The 18,316-nt window shown below is 43.3% G+C and overlaps 1 protein-coding gene across 1 annotated transcript in view; it reads left to right on the top strand.

Annotated features, from left to right (window-relative positions):
- Positions 1–18,316, top strand: part of unc13c (unc-13 homolog C (C. elegans)) — a gene marked incomplete at both ends in the record, with an annotated part of 309,285 nt that overhangs the window by 158,884 nt on the left and 132,085 nt on the right. Inside the window, 2 exons of the mRNA XM_083759363.1 lie at positions 1,199–1,288; positions 5,704–5,832. Of these exons, the coding sequence (XP_083615489.1) occupies positions 1,199–1,288; positions 5,704–5,832 (219 nt within the window). The remainder of the gene's footprint in view (positions 1–1,198; positions 1,289–5,703; positions 5,833–18,316) is intronic.

The following is an 18,316-nucleotide window of genomic DNA, read 5'->3' as shown; positions in this document are numbered from 1 at the left end:
AATGCAAAATATGGTGCAATGGTCACTGAAGCAATCAGACATGATCCCAGATTTAATGTATCTGTTCGGATGTGAGACCAGAATCCAGTCAAGCAAGGATTGACTTGTGGGCGTGACCCGAGTGGGCTCACTAATTAGCTGTGTTAAATTCAGATTCCTAATAGTATTTTTAGCAGTATTGGAAGATCTATCTGCCCAGTCCCAGAAGTGCCACCTCGTTTTTAACCTTGAGAGAGTTAATAGTAGATACAATGCAATTAAAGGATTCAGCAGGGGCTGAAGGGGGTCTATAAATGTTTCCAATTGTGATATATTTGCTCTCATGTAAGATGACTTTCACGAAAATACATTCAAAGTGTACAGGCTCAACTGTGGGTACAACTAGCTCAGAAGCTAGATTAGATGAGACATGAATCCAGATAGGTTTTCTGAAAAGCCTATGTGTCTATGTCAAGGACCCGCAGATGTAATTGGCCACCGACGGCCCCCCATGTGAAAATATGTTGTGTCAGGATCCTCCAGAAGCAAAGACTTTAAAAACGTTCGCTCTCAAAGATTTGCACTACATTTTCACGATTTTTCAAAAATACATTTCAATAGCTAAAGTATAACATAATGCTTAAAACACCAAAAGGGGTTCCCGTACGTACAGAATGGGTTCACTTTTTGTGTTTGTTTTTTTCTTTGTATAGATTTCTGTCCTACTCTATCATACTACTAGTGTCGCGCAAAAAAAGTAGCAGATCTGCAAGCTCGAAACGTTGTGCGAAGCGACGCGTTTTGAGCTGCCTTTGATGCTTTTGAATTTTAAATCCTGAAAAGTAAGAGTTTTTTGGACATATGAGGTTTCCAACCTGACAGAGATGATATTAACGCCCTCATGAGCTCACGCACAGCCACAGCTCTGGAGGGCAGAAGACAAAGCTGTCTTTGCTGCTTGAACAAATCTTTGTCTTCTTTAAAATTACTTTTTAAAATGCACTTTTACAGAAAGATGCGAACAAAACATGCTCTGTGTACATAAGTATTCACTATAACGTGGGCTACTGTGTGTGTGTGTGTGTGTGTGTGTGTGTGTGTGTGTGTGTGTGTGTGTGTGTGTGTGATTGTGTGTGTGTGTGTGTTGCGTGCATTAATTCATAGTGCCGTGTACAGTAGTTATTATAACATAAGTGTGTGATCTGTCTTTCCTTTTCAGGATAATTTCCCAGCAGGAAATACTGATCGTCTCCAAGACCTGAAGTCCACCGTGGACCTACTGACTAGCATCACCTTCTTCCGGATGAAGGTACTGTTGTGTGTGTGTGTGTGTGTGTGTGTGTGTGTGTGTGTGTGTGTGTGTGTGTGTGTGTGTGTGTGTGTGTGTGTGTGTGTGCGTGTGGCCTGTTGTTGCGCCACCATGAGGCTGATTTGAAAACGGTCATTTCTTCCAAAGCCTAGTGGGAATATGCACAGTTTCACCACAATCGGACGCTGCGTTGAGTAGTTGTGGCGATTTGTACAAAACGGGTACAAATCGGGGCTACTCCTGAAAAGTATAGAAGCCAATCGTAGCCAATGAGGGTGGATTATGAGAAAGCAAACAAACCCGTCTTGATCACATGTGTGTCGTTAGTATATTAGTAGATAACGATAGATTTTAACAGCGATACGTATCACGATACAAGGTTGACGATACGATACATGGGCAATATCGGTTCATGGCGATACCATACGATTCAGTGGTTTAAAATCGATACAGTAACTATTCAGAAAAGACATGAAATCTGTGTGAAACATGTGGATATAGAGCAGTTTTAAGGGAAACACTTATGGACAAACCTGCACCTTAGCATGAACACAGAGACTTATTTACAGTATCAATAGACCATGTGTTGGAAAAGTGGAATGGACAAGTATTTAAAGTAAACCCTCTTTTACTTTTTTCTTCTTAAAATTGCTAAATACAACGCAACAAGTTCTTAGTATTGATATACAATTGATTATCTTGCATTGCAAAACAATTTCATACCGATTGCTTACATTTCAAAACGATACGATACAAAGTCAAACGACGCGACATTATGAGTTTTCATTTCGACATACTGAAATTCTTGAAATTAAAATAGATTTTTCGATGTTACTATAATGGTTACACCCCTAGTATTAGCGTTTCTAACACTACATTATTAAGTGATCGACTGTGCCACGAAAATGTCCGATTTATTCTTCTACATTCTGTTTATTCATTATTCATTATTTCATTCTTATTTATTACTTATTTGCGTGCCAGTGCTGTCTACCGGGAAATAGCATCCTCACATGCTTGGATCTTGGATCTGCTACAGTAGTTTTTTTCTGCCAAATTCCAGCTATATTGAGCTATTTCTTATGTCCTCACACCTGACTGTATAATACAAATGTGCGGGCATGCGTATTATTAGCACCCGTTTCTTGGCAACAGATTACAGAGTAATAAAACGTGGAGTGGACTAGCCCATTTTTGACGGGAACCCCTTTTGGTGTTAGCATTATGTTATGCTATAGCTATTAAAAAATAGCAGACCTACAAGCTCATAGAGCGCCACCGAGCGGCGCTCTATGAGCTTGTAGGTCTGCTATTTTAGAAAAATCGAAGAACGACTGACATAGAAACATAGCTTTTTCAGAAAAGTGTCAGGATGTAGAAGACATTTTTTTAATCTGATCTCAGGTCAGAGTGGACTAGTCTAGCATGCATGTATCCTTCCTGGTCCTCAGTGCCACTGTGTCCTTGCTATTTCTGCATCACATGTCGTCGCTGTCGGGCATAATCCTTATATCTCCTTATGACACTCCTTATGGCTTGGTTGAATGCTTGATTCTGATTGGTCAATCACTGAATTCAGCGGGGTGTTATTTCCTGATAATGACCGCTCTGCTCTATAAAAGGCTGATGGCTAATCAACGGCAGCAAAAATATCCGATCTGCAAAGTCTTTTTTTTTTTTTTATATAAAAAGTGAAAGTCGATATGTCTCTGTGGGTTTCAAGAGCTTGTGACTATTTTGGATCAACTGCAAATACGGCAGAATTAAATCCAAATTCATGGACAAAAAAATGAATCAGACTCCTTTGCATACATACTGTACAATTTGCATACATTCCTCTACATACACAATATGGGCATAAATCTATGCATTCCAGAAAGCAGCTGTCAGCTCCGCTCATTATCCAGACCTGTCTGTCTGTCTGTCTGTCTGTCTGTCTGTCTGTCTGTCTGTCTGTCTGTCTGTCTGTCTGTCTGTCTGTCTGTCTGTCTGTCTGTCTGTCTGTCTGTCTGTCTGTCCGTCCGTCCGTCCGTCCGTCCGTCCGTCCGTCCGTCCGTCCGTCCGTCCGTCCGTCCGTCCGTCCGTCCGTCCGTCCGTCCGTCCGTCCGTCCGTCCGTCCGTCCGTCCGTCTGCCCGCCCGCCCGACCAAAAAAAAAGAAAGAAAACGTTATTCTCTTCCACTGGTGACTGACATATAATTTATGACTGTTTTGACTGTAGTCAATACTGTATGGTCATGGCCATGAAATTCTCTCTTGATCAATATCAAGCATATGAAACCCAGATGGATTTTTGTTTGGAACCTTTCATTTGGAAGAAATCAATCCGCACCGTCACGGCGGACACCATAAACTCTGTCACTTTCAACACCCCACTTAACCCATTCTGAACGGGCACCCATTTTGGTGTCACCATCATGTTATGCTTTATCTATTGAAAAATAGCAGATCTACAAGCTCATATCGCGCCACTGAGTGGCGCGATACAAGCTTGTAGGTCTGCTATTTTTGAAAAATCGAAGAACGACTGACATTTTTTAGAATCTGATCTCAGGTCAGAATGGGTTCATCAGACCAGTGTGTGTCCAGTGGAAAACCTCGTATGAATCTGATCTGAGGTCAGAATGGGTTAAAATATGGACATTGATCCCTTTTATGATCCCCATCCATATACTGAATGGAAATTATTATAGTTTGTTGTTGCACATTCTCTTGATTGGGTGATAGTGTATATCGTTGCTGTCCAACAGAAACCCCTTATCTCATTATTAGTTTTTCTTTATTTAATTTTTTGTAAATGTACATCCTACTTGATCATACTGCACCGTCAAACAGAAACATGAAAACCTTTTGCCGTTTTAGGTTTGAATCCTGAAAAGTAAAAGTTTTGGAAATATGACGTGAGCTTGTAGATCGGCATTGTTTTGTTTTCATATTATATGACAACGTATAAAATAGGACATGAGTGGTCAATTGATTCGTTGATATAATGAAAAATATAACATATATATATAACATGATGAATCGATACTATAATGTCGTCCGGTATACGTTTGCACGGCACATATACGTGCATACACACACATGCACATCGTCTGTGTCGGGTGGGAAATCTGCATGTCCAAAACGGTTGCATTTGGAATAAAAAAAACAAACATCGACATTTTGACCCGCTTTCCTCAGTGACGCCGTAGTGTGATCAAAAGTCAGAATATGCGACATAAGAGGTTTCTAGCCTGACAGCCACAACATGCATGTATGCATGTGTATGTGCATTAAAGTCTGCATTTTAAATGTCCTTTCACTGCACTCTGTGCTCCTTTATCGCTTTCTCAATTCCCTCCACCTCCCCCTCCTCCCCCTCCTCCTCCTCCTCCTCCCCCTCCTCCTCCTCCTCCTCCCCCTCCCCCTCCTCCTCCCTCGCAGTGGGTATAGGCCGGGCGCTGGGCGCCGTTATCGCTCTTTCTCTCTCTCTCTCTCTCTCTCTCGCGCGCGCGTAGGAACCTAAGAGCGTTGAGGCGTAGCTAAGATGGCAGCTTGTGAGCCGAGGAATGAAGGCCGTCACTTTGCGTTACCAGCGCCTTCACTTAGTTTGCACCCGTATACACCCCCCCCCCCCCCCCCCCCACACACACACACACACACAATACACCACATACACCCCACACACACACAATACACCACACATACCACTCGCTCGCTCGCTGCTATAGGGTTCTGGCTGCTCATATACCATATATAATATACCACACCGACGTTGATAATGACAATATGCCGTGAAATGTGAAGAAATTACTTGAGCGAGGCTAAATGTGTACATAATAGATGCAGGGAGAGAAGGCTGCGTTTTTCCCACGAGGTATATACAGTAGTAAGATGGCGGATCAGTTATGAATATGAATATTTCAAGGAAAGCTCTCAGACGGTGGATTCAGCACATTCACACATGTTAGTTTAAGGGTGTGGCTAAGGATGGTGCTCTTTAGAGTGCGTTTGATGCAAATGTGCTCGATCGAGTGTCTCGAACGTTGGTGCTGCACAGATGTGCTACATGTATAGGTGTGTACTATGTGTAACTGTACTTGTTGTGAGGGCCCTTATGCATGCAATGTATAGCCCTGCACCGTTGCCCCGGTACTCAGAAGAATTAGTTTGTTTCCTTCATGATTGAAAGAAGACTTGTTTCGAGTTCGGGGTGTACAATTAAGGGAATAATTGAGTTTGGGGTTAGGATTAGGAGGAGGCATTTAGAGGTTCATAGAATTGTCATCCTACTGTAAATAATAATAATAATATTAATACAAACCTGTGTGTGTGTGTGTGTGTGTGTGTGTGTGTGTGTGTGTGTGTGTGTGTGTGTGTGTGTGTGTGTGTGTGCGTGTGCGTGTGCGTGTGCGCGCACGTGTGTGCGACCAGGTACAAGAGCTGCAGAGCCCTCCCAGAGCCAGCCATGTTGTAAAGGAATGTGTGAAAGCGTGTCTGGACTCGACCTACAGATACATTTTTGACAACTGCCATGAACTGTACAACTCTCTGCTGGACCAGGTAAACAAACAAGCTGTCTGTCATCCACTGCTACTCAACAGTGCTGGAACAAGTACTCAGGTCAGTTACGAGTAAAAACACTGCTATTCAACAGTGCTGGAACAAGTACTCAGGTCAGTTACGAGTAAAAACACTGCTATTCAACAGTGCTGGAACAAGTACTCAGGTCAGTTACGAGTAAAAACACTGCTATTCAACAGTGCTGGAACAAGTACTCAGGTCAGTTACGAGTAAAAACACTGCTATTCAACAGTGCTGGAACAAGTACTCAGGTCAGTTACGAGTAAAAACACTGCTATTCAACAGTGCTGGAACAAGTACTCAGGTCAGTTACGAGTAAAAACACTGCTATTCAACAGTGCTGGAACAAGTACTCAGGTCTGTTACGAGTAAAAACACTGCTATTCAACAGTGCTGGAACAAGTACTCAGGTCTGTTACAAGTAAAAACACGACAGTGTCACATCAAAGGTCCACAAGCTCGAAACTCACCGCTTGTTTTGAGCTTGTAGATCTGCTATTTTTGAGCGGTGGGCACACCATCTCCATCATGTACAGCTTTGTCAGTCCCTATGTCTGTTTAGGGTACCAACAGGTGAGAAAGTGGCGCTGTTTAGCTTCACACTGTGCACAGGTGCATGATGGGAAGCTGAGTTTTTAGTGTAACAGCAGTCTTTTTCAGCACGAGTGTCTGTCTGTCTGTCTGTATCTTAAGTGTTGCTGTTGAGCTTCACACTGACTACAGCAACAGTACATACGTTTACAATTACAGTATAGTTCCACCGTTCACTTCACACAGGTGTGATTATTATTTTTGTTATCCTGAAAAGCAGCAGTAAAACGGTTGTCATATTATAATCGGGGTCTAGACTATTTGACATTCAATTTGAAACATTTTCTCCACAAATTAGTGGAAAATGGGGGTCATCTTATAATCAGAGTCGTCTCATATTCGGGATAATATGGTATAATATGTGGTTTCCACGCGGCAGAGACAATATACTTGCAGTATCACAGTAGAAGTACTCAAATCTTTCAAAATTGTACCTTTCAAAAATACCTTTTTGAAAATCGCCGATCAACAAAGAATAGCCACTGTATAAAATGGGGCTTGAAGCTGCTATAAGCAATAGTATAGTCAAAAATGTTATGACCTTTTTATTTATATATTTTTTGGTGTTCAGACAGCCAGCAATGGGTAAAACGCTCCCCAAACAAAGCTCCTAGAAGCTTTGTCATTGGTTGAATTGCCTGTCTACTTCCTGATTGGTTAGTTATTTCCGACCGGGTTTTTTTTTTCCGACCAATGACGAAGCCTCTAGGGAAATATTTGAATGCAGAATGTGGCCCCTAGATTTTGTCACAGAGACTACATTTCTTTTGGGAGCGTAAATCATTGCTGGCTGTCTGAATAACAAAAAATGAATAAAAAACAAAGTCATTCAAATGTTGACATATTATTGCTTATAGCAGTTCTAATCTAATGTTCTGTAATAATAGTTTGAGACTCAAATTGCTTAGTTGCGTTGCCCCTTCGCAGTGTGTCCTCTGTCCTGTTAACTTTGAGTTGAAAGTCATTGAAAGCAATCACGGGAGACGATGATGATGTTGCTGCGAACGTCTTGTCACCTTCATCCTTTGTATCCTCTGTGAGTTTCTTTCTTTGATTGCTTTCTCTGTTTTTGTAATCATGCTACAGATAGTGTGTGTGTGTGCACCGCGTACAAAACAGTGTTGTCATAGTCTCTGGAATAGTTTTCATTTAGTTTTAGATACATTTTAGTCACCGCTGGAATGTTTTAGTGTTTAGCGTCAATAGTCTTAGTTTCAGTCATCATAGCTTAGTTTCCATTTAGTTTTCAATAATGAAAAAAAAAGGCATTCGGCGAACATTTTTCCTCATAGTTTTAGTCGACGAAATCAACACTGGTACAAAATGAAGAACAGTGCCACCACGGAATGCCCATACATGGGCATGTCTCAATCAGTGCCCGACACAATCCCACACAACAACAACAACAACACACATCATTACACGGTCATTAAGGGTTTTTAGAGTACACACAGTCATGCAGCCCTACAGATTATCCACAGAGCCACTTCTTCTCAACGGAGAACGCATGGCTGCCACGCGGGGGGGGGGGGGGAATAATGTCTTTATTTTTTTCCAGGTCGTAACAGCCAGTTACGCCAAAGTTGAATAATAAGCTCCCTCTGTTTAAGCAGCCCGAGGGGCTGTAAAGCAATTAACCGGCCGGATAGATAGATGCTCTCGCTAATTAACGTCTGGCCGTTTCGCCGTCGCCCCACGTCCATTCCAGCCTTAGCCTCTCCATCAGCGTCCCCCACAACAGCCCACCCCCACACCACAACAGCCCACCCCCACACCACACCACACCACACCACACCAGCCCACCCCCACACCACCCCGCTGACCTCGCGTCACCATAGTCTTTGCGGAAAAGCCTGGTCTGTGTTACTTAATGGCTGTGTGATCCGGTCGGGAGCGGGTCCGAGCGGCTGATATATCTTTACGTCATGTTGTAGTCATTGTCAGAGGACGGAAACCTGAATACATCCTTTCCCTCAAACCGGAAGAATAACACCTTCCCACTAAAAGCCTTGATGTGGCGTATAGTGCGAGTCATGCTTTCATTGGGAAGGTATTATTCTTCAGGTTTGAGGGAAAGGAAGTTCAGGTTTCGAGGGTTCCACGCCTGATGACTACAAAACAATGACTACAACATGACGTAACGATATCATCCTGATGACTACAAAACAATGACTACAACATGACGTAACGATATCATCCTGATGACTACAAAACAATAACTACAACATGACGTAACGATATCATCCTGATGACTACAAAACAATGACTACAACATGACGTAACGATATCATCCTGATGACTACAAAACAATGACTACAACATGACGTAACTATATCATCCTGATGACTACAAAACAATGACTACAACATGACGTAACGATATCATCCTGATGACTACAAAACAATGACTACAACATGACGTAACAATATCATCCTGATGACTACAAAACAATGACTACAACATGACGTAACGATATCATCCTGATGACTACAAAACAATGACTACAACATGACGTAACGATATCATCCTGATGACTACAAAACAATGACTACAACATGATGTAACGATATCATCCTGATGACTACAAAACAATGACTACAACATGACGTAACGATATCATCCTGATGACTACAAAACAATGACTACAACATGATGTAACGATATCATCCTGATGACTACAAAACAATGACTACAACATGACGTAACGATATCATCCTGATGACTACAAAACAATGACTACAACATGATGTAACGATATCATCCTGATGACTACAAAACAATGACTACAACATGATGTAACGATATCATCCTGATGACTACAAAACAATGACTACAACATGATGTAACGATATCATCCTGATGACTACAAAACAATGACTACAACATGATGTAACGATATCATCCTGATGACTACAAAACAATGACTACAACATGACGTAACGATATCATCCTGATGACTACAAAACAATGACTACAACATGATGTAACGATATCATCCTGATGACTACAAAACAATGACTACAACATGATGTAACGATATCATCCTGATGACTACAAAACAATGACTACAACATGATGTAACGATATCATCCACGCCCGACCGGATCATGAACCCGAAAAGGAATGCCACGACGCACAAGTAAAAAGACCTGTATTACACAAGGACAAAATACCAATACTTTTGTACTCAAGTCAATTTTTGAATCCCGGACTTTTTACTTGTAACAGAGTATTTCTATACATTGCAGTATAGAGGGTACGGCATGCGCATGCTTAACCCATTCTGACCTGAGATCAGATTCTATAAACGTCTTCTACATCCTGACAGTTTTCTGAAAAAGCTATGTGTCGTTCTTCGATTTTTCAAAAATAGCAGACCTACAAGCGCTATGAGCTTGTAGATCTGCTATTTTTCAATAGCTAAAGCATGACATGATGCTAACACCAAAATGGGTTCCTGTTCAGAATGGGTTAAAGTAAATAGCACATCGAGTGGCAAATTGAGTTGCAAAGCAACATGCAAAGTGAGTTTAACGTTGTTTAATGCAATCAGATAGGACTTTTCTGTTTGGATGCATATGGGCTGTCGAGAAGTGTTTTGTCAGTCAGTCGGCATTCCTGCATAACTTCCGGGTTTGGTGATGATGTCACACGCATATACCCTCTATTGATACTTTTACTTATACCGCATAAGTAATCCATTTGATAACTTTTCCCCACCACTGAATACAGTATACTTTCTCCAGCCACCCACCGGTGGAGCTGCTCATCATTATATTCATACAGTACACCTGCCAGATATATAGTGACATTGGCAGCGGCGTGACATTCAGGACCCCCCTGAGTGGATACTGTACTGTAGAGAGTGTTATGGTGACACTGTACTTGACGGGGTCGGGCTATAGGCCGACGGCGGTGGGTGACAACATCCCCCCGGGGGGGTGGGGGGGGGGGGTCGGCGGTGACCGGTATAGTGACTTACATAACGGAGGAGCCATCACACACGCCTGGGCTTTAATACCATGTGCTGCATGGGGTTATTCAGCTTAACCGCTCCTCCTTAAATCTCCCGGGGTCCGGGGAGGACTTAAAAAGTGTGGTGGTGGTCTGGAAAACGTGGATGAAAGGAAGAAGGCGACAGCTGCAGGGTAGAAGAAGTAGACAGTAGATATATATATTTTTTAGTTTTACTCATTGAGACCTGAGGCTATACCCAAAGGCTAAAAGGGTACCCATGTAAGCACCCAAAGGTGCTTTACATCAAAAAAACAATGAACAACCAACAAACAAACAGCCAAAAAAAAATAAAAAAAAACTATTTGCCATATATAAGCCTGAGAGAATAGGTGTCTTTGTGAGATGCTTAAGACTCTCCACCGCCGCAAGGGAGGCGGAATGAAGATGGAACGGGTCGAACGCGCGTGCGTTAGGACGAGAGCGCAATTTGTGACAGCACGTTGATGATGACGATGACAAGGACTCACCGAGCGGAAACCGCTCCGCATCCATGCGACCTTCGGAACGCACGCACACACGTATATATATATATACACATTATGGAAATGTAAAAGCGCATAAGTTGACAGATGAATAGAGGCAATTGAGTTTTGAATAGTGTGTATATATCGGAGGTGCAGTCGGGTGGGAGTCACTGGCGTGCATGTGCATGCATGCATGCGTCAATGCGTACGGTATACACATGCATGCGTGGTTCAACCATGCTTGCCGGGAGTATTATCTCTACACGAAGGAGAAGAATACAGGAGTATGAAAAAGAATCCGCCATCAAATCCTTTGCGTTCCCGCAGGGGAAAAGCGGCGCTGCCTGATAACAAGAATGAAAAATAAAAAATAAAATGAATTTGTACTGCCAAATACTGGGCTTGGCTCAGTGTGCAGTATAGGGTGCTTTCAGAGGGGATGTTCCGTGCAGCGCACAATGTGTGTGTTTTGTCTCATGGCGGGTGGAAACCTCATTATCCTGACAGTTTCATTATTAACCCATTCTGACTTGAGATCAGATTCTAAAAGTGTCTTCGATTTTTCAAAAATAGCAGACCTACAAGCTCGTACGATATGAGCTTGTAGATCTGCTATTTTTAAATAGCTAAAGCACGACACGATGCTAACACCAAAATGGGTTCCCGTTCAGAATGGGTTAACCCATTTTGGGTGGGAACCCCTTTTGGTGTTTCAAGCATCCTGTTATACTTTAGCTATTGAAAAATAGCAGATCTACAAGCTCGTAGCGCGCCACCGAGTGGCGCGCTACGAGCTTGTAGGTCTGCTATTTTTGAAAAATCGTAGAAAATATTGATTTCAGAAAACTGGAGGATTTAGAAGATTTTAGGAATTTGGTCACGTTGACGCTCGGCTCGACGCCATCCATTGTACACGTTCAGAGTTTGGGTGCAGACTGCCATCATCACACTGCACAGTAGATTGATGAAGTGAACGTGAACGCTAGTGCTTCCCCATCAGCTTCCACCTCCAGGGAATGATGAATGGTGAAACGCCCAACATGAGGGCTAACTGCTCGTATCTCTGGCGTATAGTGGTCGTCACTGTGGTAAATAATATCCAACCTCTTCTTCTTGCTGTCGGCTGCACTGCGGCTAAACTGCGGCCTCGATTTAGTCTCCGTCGGGTGGAAACCTCATATGTCTAAAAAAAATGTTTGACTGTTCAGGATTCAAATCTGGAATTCAAATCGGATCTACAGTACAAGCTCAAAACGTGCCGCGTTTCAAACTTGTAGATCTGCTGCTTTTATGTTGGTTATCTGTATACCAAGCTGTAGATGAACATTTATTTCTTGCGTCGAAGATGCATTTGTTTCTCTGTGGCACAAAAGGGGGAAATAAAAACAATAAACATTATATCGGTATCAGCATCGGCTATCGGCTAAATTGTTTTAACCCATTCTGAACGGGCACCCATTTTGGTGTCGGCATCATGCTATGCTTTAGCTATTTAAAAATAGCAGATCTACAAGCTCATATCGCGCCACCGAGTGGCGCGATACGAGCTTGTAGGTCTGCTATTTAAAAAAAAAAAAAGAACGACTGACATTTTTAGAATCTGATCTCAGGTCAGAATGGGTTCATCAGACCAGTGTGTGTCCCAGTGGAAACCTCGTATGAATCTGATCTCAGGTCAGAATGGGTTAACATCAGTATCAGATCATTTCCATATGGGTGTTTCCCTATAGTTCCCTTATATAGGTCGTTAATGGATTTTCCCCACTGTGGCGACCCCGAAGGTCGCCGGTTCGGGCGCCCTCTCTAAATCATTAGAGCGGGCCCTACAGTGCACCTGTGCCAAATGTGGCACTTTCAACGCGAAATTTGCTTACAGTATAATGCCTCTCCAGTATTTTATAGGTTAAGCGAGCACACGTCCTCCAGCCTGGAGGGATGTGAGTGGTCGTTGCTGTAGGCTTAGGGGGGGGGGGGGGGGGTTGCTGGCTGCCCACCAGGTTGATTTGTTGACTTGTTTGAAGACAGTGCGGCGCCAGTAGTTAATCACCGCTATAACAATGTGTGTGTGTGTGACGTTGTGCACGTGAGGAGAATAATGGAGGCCGTCGGGACTTTACAATGGCTTTGGCTGAACGCATATACCTCACAGCCTCCTTAGCACATGGAGGACGAGACCTTCACCAACCTTCACACACACACACACACACACACACACACACACACACACACACACACACACACACACACCGTGTACACACCGTGTACAGTGCACACTGTACACACACTGTACCCACACACACACACTGCACATATACTGTGCAGTGTGTGTGTGTGCGCAGTGTTTCAATAATTGTAAGGACGTCGCCACTTTTGGACAGCCATTTTGAATGAATTAAAATGTTATTTTTTTGCAGTCGTTTCCATTTTTAACCCTAAGCCAAAGCAGAGCATATAATATTAATAATATATCAACTTAGCATACTAACTAATATATTAACATATACTTTTCTGAGTAGCCTGTCAAAAGACACTTTACATGGGGGGCATGTTAGGTTCTTAGCTTACGTATGATTCTTAATCTTTATGTATTTGATGTACCATGTGTTGTACTTGCTCTGGATTAAGAGCGTCTGCTAACTGCCTAAATTGTAAATTGTAGGAGCTGCATTTTTATTTGATTGTATTTTTTTATTCATTCATTCATTTGGTCCCCACATTTGGTACACATAGTCAAATAATTATGTACACACCCCAGATTGTGTGTGCAGCACACACACAGACACACACACACACACACACACACACACACACGCGCACGCGCGCGCGCGCGCGCGCGCGCACACACACACACACACACACACACACACACACACACACACACACACACACACACACACACACACACACACACACACACACACGCACTTTCCATTGGGACAATAGGTTTTTTTTGCATACAGTAGCTAACTCACCCCCTGCTGAGGCTTTTGTTTCCATTATTCATATCTCCAATTACGCGGCCTGTCACCCTCCCACATCCACATATGCAGCAGGCTCCCCGCACACACACACACACACACACACACACACACACACACACACGTCTGTGCATCTCATTTCCAGCGCCAAGGTGTGACCTTCTCTACGTCAGCACGCTTCCTGCTTTCACGCTGTACTCCCATGGCGCGCTCTCTCTCTCTCTCTCTCTCTCTCTCTCTCTCTCTCTCTCTCTCTCTCTCTTCCTTCGCTTATACGTTCTCTGCCGAGTTATTTTCACTTTAGCTGGCCCATTCATTCTGTTTCATTTAGAGTCGCCAATTATTTTCAACCCCCTTTTTCTCCCCAATGTAGCCGTTATGCCAATGAATGCATCCCGCACACACATTTCTGTGTCGTCACTGCTGTTATATACAGCAGGGGTTTTCAACCGGTGGTCCGCGGCCCCCTGGTGGTCCGCGGAGGTACTGCTGGTGGTCCGCAGCCAGGCATTCAGAAAAGTTATATTTTTGCCCTTTTTTTCTTTACTTTTTTTTACCTTTCTAATATATAATATAAAACTTATTTGCACAATTTTTACTTGTTTGTAAATAATAATAATAACTTAAGTCGAATCTAACATTTCAAAAAGTCAAGTGCTCAAGGTGTCAAATAAACAACAAAAAAAGCTGACGGAGTCATCAGCTGCCAGCGGAACAACCATCCTGCTCTTCCACCCAACGCATGCATGCTTACCGTGCTTGCTGCCCAAGGCAAGCACGGACGTTTCCATAAATTATTCATTAAATTCATAATAATACGTTTGGGAAAGTCAAATCTCCCTGCCATAGAGTTCTAATATCTGCCGCGGATCGATTGAATAGTCTCACATAATACGTGACGTATTCACTATTCAATGTGCAACTTCTCAGTGACTCAGTCTATCGTTGCCGAAAAGGCAGAGCTACAAGCTCACAACGCGATGCAACCAGGTGCGGGCTCCACCGGGCCCGTCAGCGGCGCGTCTCCGTCAGGGAATGTTCCCGTTTTAATCAATGAAGGGTGGCTCCACTGCCCACATTGTGTTGCGTTGCGTGACTGCATTAAAATTGCCCCGGTTGGCCGGATCGTTTTTTGACACACACGACGGAGGCGCAACGCGCCCGGTGGAGCCCCGGTGTGAGCTTGTAGATTGGCTATTTTTGGTGCGTGACACCGTCGTACGATGATGTATACATTACGCTTTTAAAGTGACGGTACACAATGAACAGTTCCCTCTGTATGTCTTCAGTGTTTGGGTGGTTAACTGAAACGGATTATTATTTTGAGACATATTTTGAGTCCTGCTTAGTACAAGTAAAAAACACTTTAGTAAAACTTTTGATAATAAAATATTTTGAAACATAGTTTTTTTTGTCCAGCTCATGAATGTAGCCTGTGATAGTGTGATTAGTGAGTAACAAGTAAGAAGAAAACAAAAACAATCTTAACCCATGGTGCATGAATGCCCCACCACTATTGTGTCGGGTGGGTCCATCGTAGATCTACGATGAACCCACCCGAGGTTCCCCAGGCTGCTGCTAGTCAGAATGGTGGTCCCTGGAAAACCAGTTGAAAACCCCTGATATACAGTATCCTACATACTGACTCAGCTGTCAGTGAGGAGCCCCCACGGGGAGGACGCGCTGCACTGCAGAGCCTTCGTCCTATACTCCTCCCGCCCAACACTCCCTTTGCCCCTTATAGCCCGTAGGTGTACATATACTGTACCCTTCTCCCTCCCCCGAACACAGGCTAAGGCCTCACTCACACCTACACATCTAGCATACAACAATGTCGCATGGTAGATGTAAACAAATGGAAGTCACATGGTTTGACACAACATTTTTGCTGTACGGCTTTCGGCTGTGTGTCGACTGCCCCCCCTCCCCTCCCCCTCATGCAACAAAAAATGCTGTGTCAAACCACGTGACTCCCATTGTAAATGCATTGCGAGCTTGCAACAGTCAACAAGTCTCACGCATCAGCTATACAACAATCTGTTGCGCAGGTGTGAGTGAAGCCTAATTATTTTTCACACAGACACCCGGCAAAGCCGGATGCACCGCGTCGGATTGGAACCCACAACCTTACCGTGGTGGTGGGCAGGGACTCATTATAGCTGGCTTATTTCACAGCTTGGTTGAATGCTTGATTCCGATTGGTCAATCACCAAATTCATCGGTCTGTTATTTCTGGATAATGACCGCTCCGCTCTATAACAGTACAGATGCCTATGATCAAACCCTCGGAGCACCTGCCATGTTCCGCTGATTTACTGCTGTTTCCAACATGACAGCCATGTAAACACACACACGCACAATGTCATTTACAGCATGACAACATGACAGCCATGTAAACACACACACACACACACAATGTCATTTACAGCTAAACATTGCTCTAAAAAAAAAAAAAAAAAGTTTGAGCGAGAAATAGACCCGAAAATGGATTCCATTTGATCCACTCACTTCCTTGTTTTCCGACTGTGCTGCAGCTGGGCAGACGCCGGCCAGCTTACGGGAATACTTTCATTACCAAGAAAGGAAATACGAGTCGTTTTGGGTCAATCTATGAATTTATGTATTAAAGTATGTCTTGTCGGAGGTGGTTAATCAGCCTGAAAGGGGATTTATCTATAATCAGTGACCACTCAGCCATACATTATCCCTTACTTATTAACACATACAGTATAGGCCTACCACTCAGACCCTCCACTCAGAGAATCAGCCTTCATCTGCAGTAAACACCACAAGGAAGGAGGGGTCATGTAGGCAGGCAGGCAGGCAGGCACGCACGCATGCACGCACGCGCACACACACACACCCACACACACACCCACACCCACACACACACACACCTGAATAATGGCATCGCCTGAAATCAATTCATCATTCGTCGGCCCCTTATCCTTCTGGTCTCATAGCTTGTTTGCGTGTAAAGAGCAGGGTAAATAAAGCTCAGGAGCTTTGTGCTGTGTACACCCTCTCTCTGGGGGAACTGGAAACCAGATAAATGTAAATGTAAGGCGCTGCGTGGGTGTACGTGACGGACGGCCCCACACATGTGTTTGAGTCCAATTTGCGCCTGCTTAGTGGCCCAGCTTGCTGCCGCCAGTGGTGGAAAGTAACTAAGTACATTTACTTAAGTACTGCACAATGTTGTGGTATTTGTGTACTACACTTGAAAGAAAATTCAGTAGGCCTACTTTTACTATACCCCACTACATTTCAGAGGAAAATATTGTACTTTTACTCCACTACAATCATTTGAAACATTTAGTTACTATAGTTATTTTGTAGATTTCCATTATTATTGCCAAAGGTACAGTTATACATTAACCACTTTTGTATAACACCTATGCATGTTGGCCATTTGAAAATGCTCACAATGTGTAACATAATCATTGCGACGCATTGTGAGCTATGAAACATTTGTGACATTTGAAATTATATATAATGAGTATACCTTTTTGTACCTTGAGCACATTTCGACGCCAAGACTTTTGTACTTTTACTCGAGTACATTTTGAAATCCCGGACTTTTACTTACAGTACAGTAAAACGGTACAGTATTGATACTCCTACTTAAGTATAGAAAACTCCAGTCACGTGGATCATCATGAAACAGAACATGGCTGTTTAAACCTCTCTAGCAGCCCATGGGGACTCGTTCCGGATTTACCTTTACCGCACGGACCTCGCATGACACCTCGAGTGTAGCGATTATGTATTCATGAAGGCGGGCTCTGACAGCAACAGGGACACGCTTTGGGCACGCTGCTCAGGGACGGCGATGAGAGAGTCGTCTGCCATATACAAGTACACGTCGTGGATTGTCACAACAAAACGTCGCGGTCGGGTGGGAAACCTTGTATGTCCTCCAAAACCGCTACTTTTCCAGGGAATGGGAGAACGATCGGCCTGTGCACTCCGATGAATCCAATGTAGTTATAGTGAGTCACAAGCAGTGTTGATTTTGACAGCACACTTTTTAGTTTTATTCACCTGGAATGTTTTAGTGTTAGTCTAGTTTTGGTCGACTAAATATCATAAGATTTTAGTCGACTAAATGTACTTTGGCGGGCCTTGATGCCGTCGTAATGACTGATTTTACTCTTGCTTAAATTTCCGATTTGCAAGCTCCCGACGCGCTGCAGTGAGCTTGTAGATCGGCTATTTTCAGCATGCAACCAAGTGTAAAATGACTATAGTCATTTTATAGTCCCTTCCTGACATGTTTAGCCTGGGCACCATTCCATTTCGGGTTCATGAACCGTTCAGGAGTGGATGATATCGCTACATGTTGTAGCATTGCTTTGTAGTCAGCAATCTTCCGGAACTTTTTCCCTCAAAAATATTTTTCTTAATAAAAGC

The sequence above is a fragment of the Protomyctophum parallelum genome (assembly GCF_964188405.1).
Source record: "Protomyctophum parallelum genome assembly, chromosome: 2".
In the NCBI taxonomy this organism is placed as follows: domain Eukaryota; kingdom Metazoa; phylum Chordata; class Actinopteri; order Myctophiformes; family Myctophidae; genus Protomyctophum; species Protomyctophum parallelum.
The sequence above is the reverse complement of the archived record's forward strand: the minus strand, read 5'-3'. Positions and strand labels throughout refer to the sequence as shown.